The sequence below is a fragment of the Lepisosteus platostomus genome, chromosome 10 (genome assembly GCF_059453375.1).
Source record: "Lepisosteus platostomus isolate fLepPlt1 chromosome 10, fLepPlt1.hap1, whole genome shotgun sequence".
NCBI classification, from domain to species: Eukaryota; Metazoa; Chordata; class Actinopteri; order Semionotiformes; family Lepisosteidae; genus Lepisosteus; species Lepisosteus platostomus.
In genome coordinates this window covers 16,006,834-16,026,435 of record NC_142620.1, presented here as the reverse complement: position 1 = coordinate 16,026,435, position 19,602 = coordinate 16,006,834, and the positions used below count along the sequence as shown (strand labels likewise).

Genomic DNA, 19,602 nt, shown 5'->3' with positions numbered 1-19,602 from the left:
TAGGGGATGCTGACTTTAGTTTCGAACTGTATCGACCGGCTCAATGTGTACAACAGTGCCGCCCATTTTGGAGAGTACGCAGGCGAGGAGGCTGGGGCTGCCTGGAAGGATATTCTGAACCTGCTTTATGAATTACTTGGTATGGAGAATAATCGGTTTGTAACTAAGTTTTCCATGACTATGAAAGTTTGTGCGCAGCAGGTACTATACAGTATATGACTGTCAGTCACTCCTAGGCCCCACAAAACCAATATTAGGGATAGCTTTGACTTCAGACAAGAGGGGTACCAGCATAACAATTTTGCACAAGGTTCTTCACTTGGGAAATCCCTGTATTCTTCAGTGTGTGATGGTGTTTCCATTTTCACCTTTGCATGGAGGAAGGATGACATGACCACTGAGCGCAGGAGGACAGTATATGACATCTGTACTGAAGAGTTGTGACATAATCACCCCAAGGCTTTTAATCTAGTAAATACTTTCAGTTGGAGAAACCATTCAATTCAATTCACCAAATGGGTTCAAAGTGATAAAGTAAAAATGTCAGTTTCAGTCGTGTTCCTGTCGTTAACTTACACATCCACTAAGGTTAACATTATTAAATAATCAGGTTAAAGTTAAGTTCGTGCCCATTAAGTATGCTAAACACATATAATAAACAGAAGATTTAGCAAGATGTCTTGATTACTTTTCTGCTCGATATTTCTGGGTTTTCAGTCTGCTCACTGTTTGTAAAATGTGAAGGACTTTTTCAGTTCTTAATGCATTACCTCATTGTTCATCCTATAAATGATTGTGTTGGCTGGTAAGTATTATTTTACACTTCTCTGTTGAAGCATATTACTGTGCCATGCATGTATTCCCATTAAATTAATATCCTGTCCTTGCTATAATACATGATTTAATACATACTGTATAAAGCACTATATCAACCTAATGAGATTTAGGTAAGCCTGTATTTGTTTGTACCACAACTGCATTTGGTCTGCTAATTAATTAATTGCTAAGTATCCAGCAATAACTATAGAACAAGATTTTGTTTTTCACATAAAGGTTGAAATGTACAGTATTTTGTGCACAATTGCCTCACAATGACCTGAGGTTTTGGTTTTCTGCTCCCTGTGGAACTAAGACAAGTGTTGCAATGTCCTACTTTTTAATATCAAATATTGTTTAGATCCTACTTTGTAATACAAATGCTTAATTGTAACACATCTTCCTAGTGCAGTTCTTAGTTGACATTCTGTTGTGTCATCATGACAGCAAATGTTTTTTATGCTGGTTACTACAGTAAAAATGGCCATGATTTACTGATATCCGAATTGCACACTTCAGGCAGTTGTATTATACAGTTGAACAGGCACCCAAATCATCATGTGTTACTTCTTTGTTACAAGTCTGAAAGACTCATACTAACTTTACCTGCCCCAGACCCAACATCTATTGCACTATTCTGAGCTGCCCAGCATGCTTTCTGCCAGTCAGCAGTCTGTACTCAATCATCAGGGTTTATCTATAGATAGAAAGGGCCAGCTGCATCATTCTGTATGATACTGTATACAGTATGTGTGCATTGATACATAGAGTTGTAGTTTTTAATCAACTGATATTATTGAAATTCTGAAAGTATATTCCAGTACCAGATTTATTTTCAACATTTCCAGAATGATACAAATCTGCATCCACTTAACCAATTACAATCCTCTTTACAGAACATACCACTAAACCACCCACTTAACAAAAATGCTATGTCAAACAGGAAAGATTTATGTTTTTAATACATGTTGGAAGACAAGAAATGACTTTTTCTTAGTGAATTATGTTAGATCAAGCAAGTGTATGAGAAATGACAGACATGTATCTGTGCTTGAGTTCCTGAAAAAAATGTTGAAAGCTGGAAAAAACAATCACCGATTAAATTCAGACTCATAGATTCATTTAGATTCAGCATGAATTCTTCAAAAATATTGTTAGGTAAGAGTAAATATCAGTACTTTTTGGTGGTTTATTTCAGCTGCCCTGATTCGTGGAAACAGAAACAACTGTACTCAGTTCTCCGATAACCTGGACTGGTTGGTCAGCAAACTGGACAGACTGGAGTCCTCATCAGGTAATCGCTGTCAAAAAAAATATCATGGTAATCTATATTTTGTACAGTGATACTAACCTCTTTTCTATGTGTCTGCTTGGGCTGTTGATACTGTTTTTCCTTACATTATTGTAACGTTTTAGATTGTTATTGCAATTGTTTTATTTAGTGCTTTTAAACTGGAGTCTAGCTCTTTATTTCTCCACTGGCAGCTATTTATGTGAGTGACAGTAACATTGTTAAATACCTGGGAAATTTGTACTGATTGAAGGTGACTGTTGTTAGCACCCTTCACAGTGCCACTAAGTAGTGTCATGCAGGCTTCCTCTCAGGAGCATCTTAATTCTGCCCCGCAGGTCGGCTGTCTTTAGTCCTGGGCTTCTGCCAAGCAAGAAGCCATATAGTAATGCATTATCTTGAATTTTTACGTCTTTGTTTCCTGGCAACAAAACCTAGACTACCAAAATCATTTTGACTGAAAGCTGCACTGGATTTGTGCTTAATAGTAATAGTTGAGGATCTTGCATATTGTTTCCTCATTATACTAATTTGCATGTTATGTATTGATGAAAACTGTCCAGTGTTCGTGTCCATTATTATAATACATTAAAACTGACTTTTGTCCTCAACATGAAAGCGCCGTTTCTGTCTGCAGTGATCTAATCAATGAGTCCTTTTTCAAAAGATGAACTATGCCCCAGCTGAAATTAAAATGCCAACCTTCCCATCAATCACAAATTAAAAATACTGTATCCAATTTTATCTTTATATCGGCATTCCTTCTACCTATTAGAAACCCCAAATTAAGAAGTGGGCTTGTAATTTGCAATTACTGGCTGGTTTGAAATTATATTTGATCTTTCCCTTTTCTCATCAATTATGTGTCTATAAACTGCCATTTTTTTCCCATTAAGGAATTCTTGAAGTTCTTCACTGCATCTTAATTGAAAGCCCAGAAGCCCTGAATATCATACAGAAAGGTCATATCAAATCTATCATCTCCCTTCTGGATAAACATGGACGCAATTACAAGGTATGTGGGAACTCTTTTATAGATGTTTGCTATGAGGTACATGTGTATGAGTACTATAAGACTAGAAATGGAGACTACTGTCTAACTTGTCCCCAGAGGGATAAAAAGTTGTCTCAAGGACTGAAAAATGTGACATCTGAATGTGAATAATGTGGTGATCTTAATGAAGTGGTACGTGACATTTATCTTATTGCTTCCTTTATACAATAAATCACAGTTGCAGTAAGTTGCAGTTGCAGTGCTTTTACAAAGATCAAAGACACTTAATATTTTTACCTAGTTGTGACATAAATGCACTATAGTACATTTAATCTGATGTAAAGATATGAACTAAAACCTTGATGTGCATTAGGAGATGGATGTTCACACCATGAAGTAGAATATGAAAAATAGATGATGTTCATAACACATGGATAATGTGATGCATTAGTTTGTAACTGATCATGCAAATTTCTTACTGTTTGTGTTCTCAGTTATAGTTATTAAAAACAGTACTATTTGAATTTACTATTCTACTATACATTAAAATATATTCTTAATTTACATTTTGTCATAGTTTATCGAAAGGTGACTATTTTGTTAACAAAAAGTGTGCTAACTTTTTTCATGGTAACTGACCTGGTAACAGACTCTTCAAGGTTTCTGTCAAAGGTTTACTTTTAATGTTGGTGACAAGCTGTGAAATAGAACTTTAAAGAACCTTAGATTCTGGTTTTATCGGTACCAATTTTAAAGATACAACACTGTTGTAGAATGTGTGTAAAAATAATTCTGCCAGAATCAATTTAATCTTTAAAATTACATGCAAGGAGCCTGGCTTTGGCAGAGTAGATATGACATGTATATTGTCTCTTGTATGTGAATAAGCACTAAATCTGTATTAGAACAAAGAAGTCATTGTGAATATTGTTTTCAACATTTTACATATAGTATAGAGCGTAGTATACATTATATATAGTATGCACATACAGTATATAGTATAGTATATAGTATACATAGCATAGTACACTGTGTACTATATACGGTGCATATAGTAAAGTATTTGGAAGTGACATATTTTGTGCTGTTTTGGCTCTGTACTCCAGCACATTGGATTTGCAAACCTGCCAAATTTTATTTAAGAGTATGTTAATGTGTCCAATTACTTTTGTTCCCCTAAAATGGGAGGACTATGTATAAAAAGGGCTGTGATTCCTATATGGTTCACCCAATATAGATGTAAATACCCTCGAATTAAAGGTGACATTCTGCACTTTAACCTCATAGTCATTGTTTCATTTAAAATCCAATGTGCTGGAGTACAGAGCCAAAACAACAAAAATTGTTTCACTGTCCAAATACTTACGGACTGCACTGTATAGTATATAGTATACACATTTTCTTGTACTGAAATGGCTTTTGCTAAGGAAGTTGTGTGTAACTGGAATAATCTCAGCTTTTAATTGTCAGTGTATCCTTAAAATTCAGTGTTGTTTAGTCACAAATTATATCTGCAGGATTCTTGCAATATCATGAAGAAGAGCTGCAATATTAATCATCTTGTCCTGGCTAAATGCCTTTGGCTAGGGCTATTTTTCAAGTCCTTAATTCCCTTTCTGTGTAAGAATCTTAACATACTGAGAGTAGTAGCAATGTGAAGGAAAATTTTGTACAATCAATGTTGGCATTTTATCCCCTATATGAAATTTTGCAAATTCTCTGGTTGTTGCATTCCAATTATTGTACAGTATGTTGTTTTTCTGATTCTATTAATTCAGAAGGAACATAACATTGCTACCTGAGCATTCCACAGCCAATTTGATATTTAGTTAAATAAACAACTACCAACATATACAGTACAGTAGTAAACAAGGGATTTTTATACTTACCTTAAAATCCCTCTTCTTGTATATTTCTTACCTTTCTTCTGACTAAACTACTTTCCAGTCCGGGGAATAAGCACTCATTAGGCATGGTAAGATATAATGTGTGAGGGGTACCTCAAAGGGCAAGGCCAAAGGCCAAGTGATTCATTTTAACAGATTATTTCAATATAACACTAATAGCCATCAACTGTATATGTTGTACTGTAATATGCTGTTGGTACAGTATATTGTAGTATATTATGTCTATGCTCTTTATACAGTATATTATCTAATCATAAGTAATCCTAAATTCTCCTAACTTAACCAAACCATTCTTCTTTTAGTCTCAAATCTCTTTTAATGTTTTAACATGAGTATCTTCTTACTGTTTGTGTTATGCACTTCAGAATATTTATGTCTGCAATTGAAATGGCTTCTGAATTATTTTAACATTAATTGAGATAAACATTAATAAAAAATGGATACCTAACACCAACATGTAAAACATTAACTTGTACTGTAGTATTTCAGGTTAATACGGTGCACACTGATAGCAATGATCTTTTTTTCTCTGGCTGTGTTTTAGATTTTGGACGTGCTGTGCTCCCTGTGTGTATGTAATGGAGTGGCTGTGAGAGCCAATCAGAACCTCATCTGTGATAATTTGCTTCCCAGAAGAGATTTGCTTCTCCAGACCCGTTTAGTTAATGATGTCCAAAGGTAACAAGCTAATCAATTCCAGTCAGCTACTGCATTCCTTGTTTAGAAGGACCTCATTACAATGCAGACAATTTCATTATGTGCAAAGACTGCATGTTTTAGCACATCTGTGTTTTAACATTTACTGTTAAAACTCCACAATGCCAATGTATGAACGTTTGTGTTTTCAGTTAATGAGGATTTGGCTTTGCGTACTTTTTGAATGAGTGGTGCATTCTTAAAAGGATTGAATTATTGAGTCCTTGAATCAATTAGCCTTGCTGAGACGTGCTAAGATATTACAACCATATTGAGCTAATGCACTGACAGTAAAGCATATTTTATTTTTTTCTGCACAGCATGAGGCCAAATATTTTCCTGGGGATCAGCGAGGGCTCAGCCCAGTATAAGAAGTGGTATTATGAGCTGATGATTGACCAAGTTGACCACTTTGTGACGAGTGAGCCCTCTCACCTGCGAGTTGGCTGGGCCACAACAAAGGGGTACGCCCCATACCCAGGGGGAGGAGAAGGCTGGGGAGGGAATGGTGTTGGAGACGACCTCTACTCCTTTGGGTTTGATGGGCTTCACCTTTGGTCAGGTGAGTGAGAATTAGGAACACCTACTGATTAGTCCATCCTTTCCTTCTTCCTAACTTATTATCATTATCCGACCCACTTGCCTGAGTAGTTTAGCATATCTTCATATGTTTCTCAGGATGGGAGTTATTGTTTTGAGTCTCGTCTTAACTCCGCTTGAATAACAATTTGATTTTAATAGCTCACTTAATCAACTTGTCAGATTATTTTCACGTACTCTTTATGTTGTTCCTAGAGACTTCTGAAGATATAAAGTGACTGATTTAAATATTTAGAGTAATGACGGGATGAAAATATACAGTATCCTACAGCCACTTACTGTAAGACTTCAGTTTAGCCAAATACATTAAACACTGAAGTTTCAAAACCTCCCTCTATTCTTATGTATGGAACGTTGGTACTGGGTTTATAAGAAAAGCTTTTGTATTCCTCATAGGGCGTATTCCTCGGGCTGTGGCTTCCATAAATCAGCACCTCCTGAGCTCAGATGATGTTGTCAGTTGCTGCCTAGACTTGGGAGTACCCAGCATTTCATTTCGGATCAATGGACAGCCAGTCCAGGGCATGTTCGAGAATTTCAACACTGATGGCCTCTTCTTCCCGGTGGTCAGCTTCTCTGCTGGAGTCAAGTAAGTGTGAAGAAAGTGGCTTCCTAATATAAACAAAGAATTTATCAGCTTGTACAGTATTTTTAGTGCATGTGAAACATAATCTATTCAGACAAAACTGGAAATGATTAGTTAGAAGAGGCTACCTTTTGAAAGCGACTTAGATGTTTGTTAACACATCTTGTACATTTCTAATTAAGGTGGGAAAACAATTAAAAAACACAAAATAATGGAATGTACAGTATAGTGTTACAGCTATTGGAGGTGGATGCCGAGGTGTCATAAGAATCTCGAGACAGTGGTCAACATCTAGTGTCAACATTTGCAGTTCTTGAGAGCTTCAAAGCAAGAATCGAACTGAGGTGTTTGCTGAGTTGGAAGAGGTCTGAGACACATTGATCAAAGGAAACATCTGGTTTACCTTGGTTGATTAAGTTCATGGTACAGTAAATCATTAAGAGTCAGCAACAGTCCAGGAAAACTGGATAAAAGTTTACGAACGAGCAGAGAGGAGAGAAGGGCGTGACATGGATGAAAGACCAAGAGAGAAGAGACAGTGCCAGACGAGATGTTCTTTTTCTGATCAGCTTTTAAGACCAGATTCAAATGAAGTAATTGGACCTGGTTGTCTTAGGAAACTGATTTCCTTCACAAATAATCCCTGGGTTAAAAACAGTCTCTCTAGGTTTATGTACAGTATAGTTCCCATTTATTTTGTAGTATCCATATTTATATAGTGATTAAACTCTAGGTTATGTTCTGTTTGGTTTTAGATAGCAGGTTTTTGCAGGATTTTAGAAATCTCTGTTTTTGGCCTGATAGTCATTATATTAGATTTGAAAATGTAATTGCGGTCTGGAGTTTTTTTAGGTTGGTCAGGATGAAGTCTTCTGAGACATCTTGTTTTTAACTAAAGTCACTTGGAGTTTTATGTTGTGTGTTGCTTACTTGTTATTATTGTCATTATTAAGAGATTTTCATTTATGCCACAGTCCTCTGATTTATTACTTCTTTGCCAAAGCTGTGCTGCAGAGCAAAGATCTCAAGTGTCTCTAATTATACACTGTTATGAGACATTTACACAATTCTAATTCAGGTTTATAGTTTAGTATAAGTCAATTTTCTGTCTGATAATGAAAAGAGCTTGAGCATAATATTTAAGATGGAGCAGTTTAAATGCAGATGGTGAACTGTTTGTAGTGCTATAAATTTTACGTTCATACTGGCAGATATAACCAGGTCAAATAATCTTATACATTAAGTAGACAAAACATAGATAATTATACATACAGTAGACTAAGACACGACTAAAACATAGACAATTATACTATATAAACCTAAAGGGATTCTTTCTTTAGAATTATAAGTGAACAACATGTTAGATAACAAGTGGAAACATACTGTATACTTAGAATCAGTAACTTATCCCTTGTAGGTACAGTATTTTTTTTTTTTGCAGGTGCACTTGGCTATGTTTAACAGGTTAAACTGCCTCATTACCTGTGTTTAATCAGCTCTCTCACTGATGAGATAATGTGGTGTTTATACAACTGAGTCAATAAAACCCAATTGTATTATGGTCAGTTATGAATGATTAATGAAAATGATGAATAAATGAATAATAAAAATATTTAATCAATGCTCAAAATAAGTATAATTTATTTTAGATTAGTCTATAATTATTGTAAATTCATAAGGTATTGATTGTGAATAGTCAAGGTAATACATGATGTTTTTATACTGTATGTGATTCCTACCTGTACATGTATATGAAATTGTTTATTTGAAAAAAAGCTAATATCAATATCCTGCTTTCGCTTTGATTAAGGATTTTTAGACCACTAATGAGTGGTTTACTTTTTCTAATTATTCTTAATTAGATTATGTGTGCTGTCTAAATTACCTAATCCTCTCAGTTGGAAAGGCTTTGCAAGTACCTGCACAGAATACTTTAAACATAGTTATCTTTCACAATTCCTCTTAAGAAATAAGTGACTCATGACAAAGATGAAAAATAAATAAATCTTCTATTAATTAATTAAATGTTAGGTAGAATGAATCACCTTCCTGTGTTGTAATAAAAGCACTTCTGCAAAATAGAAATCAAAAATGTATTTCTGTTATTACTACATTTTTTGTATACACTGGCTATCGACGATGATTGTCTACTATGAACCTTAAGATTACTGATAAGGGCAGTACAAGAATGACACATTCTCCAAGAGATTGAGTAGGTGTGTTGTCATGGGAGATATCAGGTGGTGTGCTGAGCGATCCAGTCATGGTGAGCGCTTTTCAACACCCTCACTTTACTTCCTAGTTCTGATATGTTCTACCTACTTCTGATAAAGTGCTGGGCTCCTTTCCAGATATCCTTCCTCCATCTGGTCAATATCAACTCCTAGGCTCAATATCAGGTTCCCTTGGCTGGAAGAAGAGAACTGGCTTTGGTAGCCTGGAATCTCATATCTGGACAATATGACCAACCCAATGGAGCTGATGACTAATGATCACAGCTTCAGTGCTTATGGTTATGCATGGATGAGAAGACTGATGTTGGTGCATCTGTTCCCTTGGTATTTAAAGTGTTCTGCAAACAGAATTGGTGATTTGTCATGTAAATTGGTGATATCCAGTAATATCAGGTCAATTCCATTCTATCTTCACCATTCAGTGCAGGATTTGATTGAGGTTATACTTTACAATCTTTAGATTAATAAATCAGCATTTTTCAGGGGTTGTTTGGCCACCTATACACCTTACAGTTTCTCAATTTTTAGCAGTAGTGAACTATATAGTAGCAAAGAAATACCAACATGCTATTTTTATTAATAGTTGATCACCATGCATAGTATCATTTTAAGTACTGTGTGTCACTGCATATTCTAAAACTACTGTAGCTGCAGTTCATTATACCTAGTGTAAAACTAAATGTCATATCCATTTATAGTTTTCAGATTGAACTGTGCATTCCTTAATGCAGACTGGCTTTCCCAGCTGCTTTGCATTTACTCAAGAGATGTCTGCTCTTCAGTGAGATATGTGCACACTATAATAACGTGGAGTGAGCAGACTAAGGAAATGGGTATCTTAGGGGAGAAATAATTTAAATGAATTTCAATTTTATTTTTGAATTTTTTGACGTAAGCAAATGGTGTAATCCAGCCCCTCATTTTGCTGGGTAAAAATGACTTAGAGAGTATGCATTACAAGATTTTTTTTCTCCTATTAACTAGAGTTTTATACCCCTGTTTTATTCATTTTAGCCCTCTTTTGCATTTTCTTTTCCTTGGCCATTTAGGATGACTTGTGCGTAAGTGGACTTGTGCGTTGTGATAACCTGCTGTCTTGGGTAGACTCCACTTAAAGCTTGCTCAGTCTGGCCTGCATAATGTTCCTTCTTAAACTCAATTGCTAAAAACAGTTTCTAATTTTTACCCCTGTTCTGCTACAGTATGTACTTGGAGGTGTTATATGCATTGAATAGCTGACATGTTACCCATGTAGATGCTGCACTTCAGTGGTGGATTAATCAGGTAACCTCTTACTGTACTGTAAATGTACTATAGAATGCTTTGTGATCTTTTGAGATAACACAAACTGTGTAAAATCCACGGGATTATTACTGATATATTTTTCTAAATCTCATGCAAAACCCTACAAAAGTAGTTTGTAAGTAAATGCAATTACTATATATCACAGTCCACAACCATCAGAGTATATTATCTCTCTTGTTTTCACTCATCTGTTTTTGAATGAATAGAATTTACCATGAGCCTAGTTTTTAATGTTCTGTAGAAACTAATAAACAACTCAACCATGTGTTCATGATAATAGCTTAGACATTTTCAAAGATGAAAAACAGATATCGGTCACAAATCATTGAAATCCATGTAAAGCACTAACAGTACAATATATTCCATTTTGCTAATTAAGCAAAATATTGGTGAAGGGAGAAGAATTGAAAAGACTTGGTTTTGACAGTCAAAGTAAGACTTGCAGATTCAGCAATAATGGGTGCACAAATCTTTTGCTGTCATATACAGTACACAGCTTTTTATTTTTGCAGTTGGCAGTCAAGCAGCTTATGTCAGTGTACAGTGTCTTATCTCTCCCTGTGGCCATTTTCTTCCATATCCATTTCTCCTATGAAGCCATACAGTACATTTTCTGTCCTTCACTCTGTTCTCCCCTTCCAGAGCCTGTTCATTTTCTACCCACAGTCCTTAGTGGTTGTATGAACTATCCACAAAAATCAGAACTGCTCGGTCCCTGATCATTTTTGACGCCTGCTTAAGATTAAGATTCATACTTTAAGACACCTGTGACATCTTATAAATTCTTTAACTCATACACTATTTTGTACCCATTTTTTGTTGTTCTCAGACTGATAATGTAATTTGCAAATTGCACTTATTTATTGTCAGTATTGGGCATTAGCTTAGCGTAACTTTAATTAGGAAAACAACTGTAGTTAGCTGTTTTGTTGAGTGGCTTAATAGTAGTGAGTAACCTTTATTTAAGCTATACTGTATGGAGCTCCTGCTATTGTCTCTTTTTTTATGCGGTTTTCTTTTTGACTGATCTTGCCTAGTTGACAAGGGTCTGCATAGCTGTCCTCTTTCTTGGCAGGGTTAGCTGCTGAAGTCTGATGAGCTGTTCAGGAACCCCTGATTGCTAGAGCGATGACTTGAGTAGTTACTTTCTCAAAAGTTACTTTCTCAAAAGTTTCAGTTTTAAAACACAACATTAAATGTTAGGGTGACTATTTCCACAAAACAATGAATGGTTTGAGACAGAGCAGGAGTTTAAAGTTTCTCTGATACTCAAAGCAGTAATTATTACACCTGAGCATTTCCTTTATGTTATTCCTTATATTATCGCCTTTCAAGATCAGATATTCATAGATCCTACAATCAAAGAGAGTGTCAGTGCAAATTAGGGCTTTACAATAGATTACTATTCAGGTGACAATAAAGATAACTATTAAGTAATTGTAACTGAAAGTAATTAAAGATGGATTTTTTCTTAATTCTGTAAAACAAACTGTACGTATAGTATCATAATGAAAAAAATAACTAACAGTGAATATTCAGCAAAAATCTAGAGCTTGGTAAAATGAAGCTAACTACAATGATTCTGTTGTTTAATTCCTGTAATGTTTTGTTTTTCATTTATTATTTTACTTTTTTTGTATTGAAATGTAGTTATGAGAATAACAAGTTACATTTTCCAATTAGCGTAGTTTATAGCTTAATGGCATATTGTATATCTGTCTACTTTATCAAAGAGTAACATGTAGCTCTAGATAGCTATTATTTTTTTAGCTCTTCCTACACTGTTTACAGTAAACATGAAATAGATGCCAACAGGGTGTTTAGATTACTGCTTTTTTATCCACTCTATCTATATATTTGATATTGTTACAATTAGATTCTGACTGCAAGCAAAGTATAAAGATTAATAATGTTACCCCCTAAAGTCTGGGAATATTGAGCATTACACAGCATGTGTATTCTTTATTCTACAGTTATAACAGAGTAATAATCAGGACTAGACAAACAAATGCTTATTAACAATAAATAAGAAAACTGCAGTATACAGTATAACAACACAGTTTACATAACATGCACCAGTTAAAAATGTGCAAATCAGTAAGCTTCAGAAACTTCAATAGACGCACTGTGGCCCAAAATTCTGTCCTTATATGTAAAAACTGGCATAATACACCTATATATCCTATATAATTGAGAACATGCATTGTAATAAGATGGATTCTAACCAGGACTAAATTTCCCTCTCTAAAGAGATAGTCCCAAATGAATTGGAACCAATTTCCCCCTTCTACACAAAGGCATCACAATAGTAGGAGATATGTGTGTAGCCTCTGGATTCCACTGTAATGCCCCAGAATACAGAATACAGCAAGCTCTCTTCTATAATGAAACTCAGCATTAGGTATTCAGTGTTGGTTTGTGTGTTTCCCTGGATCTCTGTTTGTGTATTTATGCTGTATCTTACTAATATATGCAGTGACCTAAGAATGGTCCAGTCACTGTTGAATGTTTATTCCTTAATATGGTGGTCTTAATAATTTACAGTGAAGTTTTATCCTGAGTCAGTTTTAGGACTCCCTTTGATCTTAAGTGCTCTCTGCCTCAAGGACAGCTAAACAGCCAAACAATAGCCATTGTTCAACTGTTGTTTGTTCAACTGTTTCAACCTGCTGAAACTCCAGTCACAGTAATATTGTTGTAGTTGATAATTCATTTTCAGTTGACATTTTTAACACTTGTTGCAAACACAAACATTGCCTTAATAATATTTTCTTATTTATTTTATTGTACATGCATTTTGTCGTGTCTGTTGTACTTAATGTATACTGTATGTATATGCTAAGCAAAAATACTGAAGCAAAAAATCCCATTTACAAAAAAGAGTAAATGAAAGAAGACTTTTTGCGCCATCTATCTCATTTAGGCTTTAGTATCTTATTTTAAGAACACAAGAAATTATTACTGTCTTATGTTTATGTTAGAGATTTATACTTACTGTACATTAACAGGGAAACATACTGTAAGTAAACTAAGGGAAACTAGAATGATGCTGTATTTACTATGTCTAAAGTTCATACTGTACATAGGCTGTTATTATGTACTAACACAAAAAGAAATGGCTCTAATTATCAAATTCGTGCTTTATTTTCACATATATTCATCCTGTTGGTACTAATATACTGTACATAATAAAGTTTTGGAGTCGTTTAACCAAAGATTTTCAGTAGGAGCAGTTTGTATCATAGGCCATGTTTCTTAAAATGATAAATGGTTGTATCACCTTTCAAGCTACAAACATTTTGAAGCTTAGGACACGAGGAATCATTCCTTAAATACGATAGGTTTGACTAAAATGGGTACTTAAAAGGCGCCTGGTTTTCTTTTTTTTCTTCATTAGGGTGCGTTTCTTGCTGGGTGGCCGCCATGGCGACTTCAAGTTCCTGCCCCCCTCTGGCTATGCTCCATGCTATGAAGCCCTGCTTCCCAAGGAGAAGATGCGTGTGGAGCCTGTGAAGGAATACAAGCGGGATTTCGAAGGCGTACGGGATTTACTGGGTACCACTCAGTTCCTTTCCCAAGCCTCCTTTATCCCCACTCCTGTAGAAACTAGCCAGGTAAGCATGAGAATCTCTGTCCTGGGGTCATTTTGCAAAACCCTATTTTTCTTAATCTTCCTACTCAGTGGTAATTACAAATCTTTAAAATATTTAACACTAACCACTCTATTTCCTTAGGATAGCATTAATGTCCAATGCCGTTTGCTTCATCATCTTTCGGAGCTCAGTTTTTAATGATTAGAAAACATAATGTCTCAGCCCTCAGGAGCACATTCACCTTGCCCATGGCAAGGGGATTGACTATCAAGGTGCTAAGCACACTGTTTTCAGTCTCCTTCCAGAACAATCCTTTTCTTTCTTGCTGTACACTGTAAACAGCTGTGTGTTGTCCAATTAAATGATAGCACTAATAGATAATTACTTCAGACTGTTATCATCTTTATTTGATTTAAGAAGTATATTAGACAGTTCTTAGGAACTGTGTCTAGCCAGAGTCTGTTTTATTTCCATGTACTACAGCACATCCTAATAGGGGCATCACATGAGAAGAGCAGAGTCACTGATATTAGCAAGAGCCTCTACAGGATACTGACATTTTTTAATGAATTATTAAAATTATTAAAAAAGAGCTCCAGAACATCATAAAGCAAACAAGTGAAGGAGCATATTAATATTTGTAGGGAAGATAATGAGGTTTGAAAATGAGCATTTATCATCTAGATCATAAAACTCCTTTCCTCAAAAGCTAAATGCAGATTTACTGTATATATTTAAATTATCTACAGATACGACCAACCTTTACGATCAGAAAATGGAGCTGTAAACAGAAAACGCAATTAATATTTCAACGAACAAATGAAGAAATAATCCCTTAAATAAGCCACATTCAAATAATACTTGCTATATACAGTACATGACCAGTCAAATGTCTGCACAGGAGTCCATTGCTATGCATGATTACACAAGATTGTATAATATTTGTAGCATTTTTTTGTTAATGAATTTATATTGTAAATTGTATGTATTACACTGATTACCTGTAAAGATATAATTGTTGTTATAATAAAATGACAAAAAATCATGATACAACACAAACCTAGAAACAATTCCTGTCCCTCACTGTTTCATACCTATTTTCTTATCATTTCTGATAACCCTGCAGTAGGAAATCTGCCTCACCCTTGTTATTGTTTAAATGCTTATTCCAAGAAATGTGCTAATTGAGTTATTTATTTTAAAGAACAGGGTATTGTAAAGGAGAATAAGTGATCCCATTAAATATTTTTTAGATTGTGATGCCTCCACACCTTGAAAAAGTCAGAGATAAATTAGCAGAAAATATCCATGAATTGTGGGGGATGAACAAGATAGAACTTGGTTGGTCCTATGGCAAGGTATGTTAATTTTTAAAATATGTGCATGCTGGCAGGAAATCATGACCACAGCTTGTTCTCTGTAATGCTTCCCAGACACTTTTGGGTCATGGAATGACATTAGCTTCAACCACAGGTCTTCTGTATCAGGTTAGCCATTGCAAATATTAATGTTGTGATCCTTATTTTTTTTAGCCTAAAGTAGGGTCCGTGAAAAATGTCTGAAGATGTTATAGCAGTTTCTTTAACCTTTAAGCTTTCCAGTGTTAAAGGTTTGTTACTTTATATTAAACAGGAGATTCAGTATATAGGAAGGATTGCTTTTGTTTAAATTATCAGCAACATTTGGAAGTTTATTATAAATAAAAGCTACAGATACACATTAGTGGTATAAAAATGTGTTTAAAACTATTAAAGTTTGGTTATGTAATCTGCATGGATTTTAATGTACAGTAACAGAGTATAGTATTAAGCCATCATTCAAGCCAAATCTGCTTGTGGATCATGTTGCTTTCTCTTTTATAATTTGCGGTTCACATTCTAAACAGAAGGTAAGTTAAATTCTCTCATTGACTTTGTTCTTCACTCTCAATTTGACCATGCATTTCCAGATTTATCATTTGTTTTTGTTGTTTTGCTGTTACGCAAATAAGAAAAAACGAGGAAAACAATGTAAGAAAATAACAAAGATATTGAGTGACCTATTGGAATATTAACTAGTTGTACATAAAGCATGAACCCATGAACCCCTCCATTCACTATGGACACAAGAGAACCACTAACTCATGGGTCATGAGATGTTTGGTACAGTATGTCATCACCCAAAGCTATGACAAAGCCCAATGACAATTAGGAATGCTCCCAAACTAGTAATTGAGAAATTGGAGTTTCCCTATGGGATTCTCAACTAACTTTCTCCTAGGTTAATGACTTGCTCTGAAATGTCTGTGTGACCCTGATGCCGGGACGCAGAGTCTCTCAGCAGGATTCTAAACATTTTTTAAATAACTCTGTTTTCTCAAATGACTCTTCTTTTGATCTGTGAGAAATAAGCACAGATGCGCCCCTAGATTTTTGTGCAGCCAGCTTGGACCCTGAATTCAGTAATTTATCTGCCTCTGTTGAGCATTCAGTTTTTTTGATGTGTGTATACCAAAACAATATGTAAAACACAGGGCTACATTTACTAATACTAACAACCTGCAAATCATGCATAAATGTGCTTATTCTGTACATTTCTTAACATAGGCAAATACTGTTGTGTCCCAATACAAAATACAGTCTCTACTGTAGAGTCACTGAAAGGTGCCGCTTAAATGATTTAATTCAAGTTTAGCGTGTCAGCGATTTCTGGAAATGCTGTTAGTGAATTGCACAGTGACTTACCCTAAAATAACTGTACCTCAAACCCTAGGAGAGCCAAGCTTAAGTGTTTTTACGTTTGTGATGGGAAATACTTGAGACTGTTTTTCATGCCCCTTCAGACATTATCTAGATGGAACGTCTAGAAGAGCTGACTGAGATTTATTTAATTATACATAAATGTCTGTAGACGTAAAGGAATCATTGTTACTATCTCAATCATATTTAAACATGTTTTCTTGGTCAGTTTATGTAATCAACTTCTTTATTCTTGGAATGATTTTACATCATCATTTGGGAAATTACTATAATTATAATTTAGATAATTAATCCAGTCAGGAAAAGCTAATAGACCTCAGCTTGGTTCCTTAATTGGTGTCTTGGCATTGCATTATTTGTATAATCTGAAATGCCATGTATTTCTTCTGCATTATGAGAGTCTTATTTCTTTATACATATTTAATAAGAATTACCTTTGGGGGTGCTTTTCTTATCAGTTTTGTTTTAACATTTTTTTAGTAAATGTACAAATTGTTAGAGAATACTGCATTGAAAGATCATATCTTCTTTGCTATTTTGGAGCAAAAGAAAAAAAAATGGAACTGTTATTGTTTCCAATGAAAGCTCAGAAATCATAAATAAATGCCCTGTAATTTTGTGACAATTCCTGGGAGCTCCTCGAGAAACATAATACCTCAGTCTGCCAAATTTATTTTGGGGGGCTTAAGAGTTCAAGGTTCCTTTACATCCTCTCACAGATGTTAATGTGTAAAACTTACTATATGTGCTTCGAACCACAAAAATACACACAGAAAACATTGCTGACAAAATACTCACCCAAGAAAACATGAAACATGCAACTAATCATTCATACCATGTTCAACTGCCTCTATAATTGCAATAATATTCAGTAGTTGTACTGTAGTTATAGTATAGTATTTAAGCAGTTGGTTTATAAGTAACCTTAATTTTCTAATGGTATACAAGTATTAATGGAAGTGTGGAAGTGGAAGTCCCACTCTCTCGACCTCAGAAGCCTGGATCCAGTGGTACGAGTAGTCGTTATGACTGGAGAGACTTCCCTGGTTGCAGTGGATGGCCATGATGCCTTCCTGTGCCTTGTCATGCCCTTTGCTTTCCACGGAGAATTGCAACAGTATAGTGTCCCATCACTATACTGGGGCATTAGGACGCACACAGACTGCAGGGTGAGCACCCCCTGCTGGCCCCACTGACACCTCTTCCAGCAGCAACCTTAGTTTTCACAAAGAGATAAATAGATGTTTAACTGTTTGATTGGCACATTAATTGGCACATTTCTCTGTCTAACTTAATATGAAAAATTGTTTCATAGTACTGAAATTCACTCACAGTGCTACAGGCTTGTCTTTAGTGATACTCTTGACTGCGTTGCACAGAAAAAAATTGGCTTTTTCCTAGAGCTTAAAAAAACAGTACTATCATCTCACACTTGCTCTATTGCTCTGTTGGAACTCTAATGATTGAATGAATAAATAAAATGAATGCTGTTTACCTAGGTGCGGGATGACAACAAAAGGCAGCATCCCTGTCTTGTGGATTTCTCCAAACTGCCTGAAACAGAAAAGAATTATAACCTCCAGATGTCCACTGAAACCTTAAAGTGAGTTTTGCATGGCTGAATTAATGAGTTCCATTATGAAATGTCAGAGGTGGTCGGTAAAAAGCTATGACAAAGCCACAATGTGTGGATCATGTGAAAACTAGCTATTAATTTTTGCTAGTACTGCATGGTTTTGCTAAATCTAAATAAGTTAAAACATTGTAAGTATAAACTTATTTAGCCATTCTGAAATTAAGTACTGAAATGCTCTCCTCTGTGTTAAACTAATTTCACAAGACTCGTAATTGTTTCATTAACTCTGGAATGTTTTAGCACAATTATATTGTTGTTCAATTAGTGGCATTAAATAGCAGTGCAGGAAAACCCTGAATAGTGAACATTTTAGTCATGCCCACAGGTACAATTCATGTGGATTCAGATCTGGTGTCATGGGTGGCCAGGCCAGTCTTCTACCACAAATGTAAGGGGACCTGAATGAAAAATATTGGTTAATGGGATTCTAACTTTTGAAGATCTAGGTTCATGTGTTCCTAACTTAATACATAACAGTTTTGTCCCATTTTTCCATATTTGTCTCCCCTTCTCACCTGTTAATACCAATTCTCACATTCTTTCTTATATGCTTCTTATCCACAGTAACCCTTTCCCACATATTCCTACTCTCTCCCACGTTCTACCCCATACCTGAAGAATGTTTCACAGCAAGAACAGATGTTGTTGTTTTTTTTCTCTTTGTTATTTAGCAGTACACATTTTGACACAGTTCCCTGTTCATCGCCAACTAGATACAGTACATAACACAAGCTATTCATTTTTTAATGTCTGTGGGTTTTGCAAACTTGGTTATTGGTTTAACTGATTCCTCATAAAGAATATCAGTTTTAGTGCTTTCATACATGGCATTTCTCAGAACTTGTGAAATGTAGTCAGAATATAGAATTAAACAGTTCTACTAGTAGAAAAGAATGATCTGAACATTAATATTCTGTCAGAAGCTGACATTTCCTATTGATTGCATGATGGATTTGTGGCACAGGGAAAGAAATTAAAAAGTAAAGCTTGATAAAATGTGGTTTGACGAAATTGAAAGCTTACGTGTGTGTAATTCATCTTTTTTTAATCTTCTTTTAACCATAAAACAAAAAAAACTGAAGCTTAGGAAAGGACAGGTTTATTAAATTGAAAGCTGTGTGTAATTAATCTTTGTTTTAGCTACAAAACAATGCAGAAAATGACATGACGTTCATAAATGCAGCTCTGACTTTGTAGATAATAAAT

General features: G+C 35.1%; 1 protein-coding gene across 8 annotated transcripts in view; it reads left to right on the top strand.

The window, feature by feature from the left end:
* LOC148653428 (ryanodine receptor 3) overlaps nucleotides 1-19,602 on the top strand; it is a 170,380-nt gene that overhangs the window by 65,467 nt on the left and 85,311 nt on the right. For all 8 annotated transcript variants that reach the window (XM_088648412.1, XM_088648413.1, XM_088648411.1 and 5 more), the window contains 9 exons: nucleotides 4-139; nucleotides 2,015-2,110; nucleotides 3,004-3,122; nucleotides 5,553-5,686; nucleotides 6,025-6,266; nucleotides 6,701-6,893; nucleotides 13,827-14,043; nucleotides 15,276-15,380; nucleotides 18,260-18,363. In XM_088648412.1, the coding sequence (XP_088504538.1) occupies nucleotides 4-139; nucleotides 2,015-2,110; nucleotides 3,004-3,122; nucleotides 5,553-5,686; nucleotides 6,025-6,266; nucleotides 6,701-6,893; nucleotides 13,827-14,043; nucleotides 15,276-15,380; nucleotides 18,260-18,363 (1,346 nt within the window). The remainder of the gene's footprint in view (nucleotides 1-3; nucleotides 140-2,014; nucleotides 2,111-3,003; nucleotides 3,123-5,552; nucleotides 5,687-6,024; nucleotides 6,267-6,700; nucleotides 6,894-13,826; nucleotides 14,044-15,275; nucleotides 15,381-18,259; nucleotides 18,364-19,602) is intronic.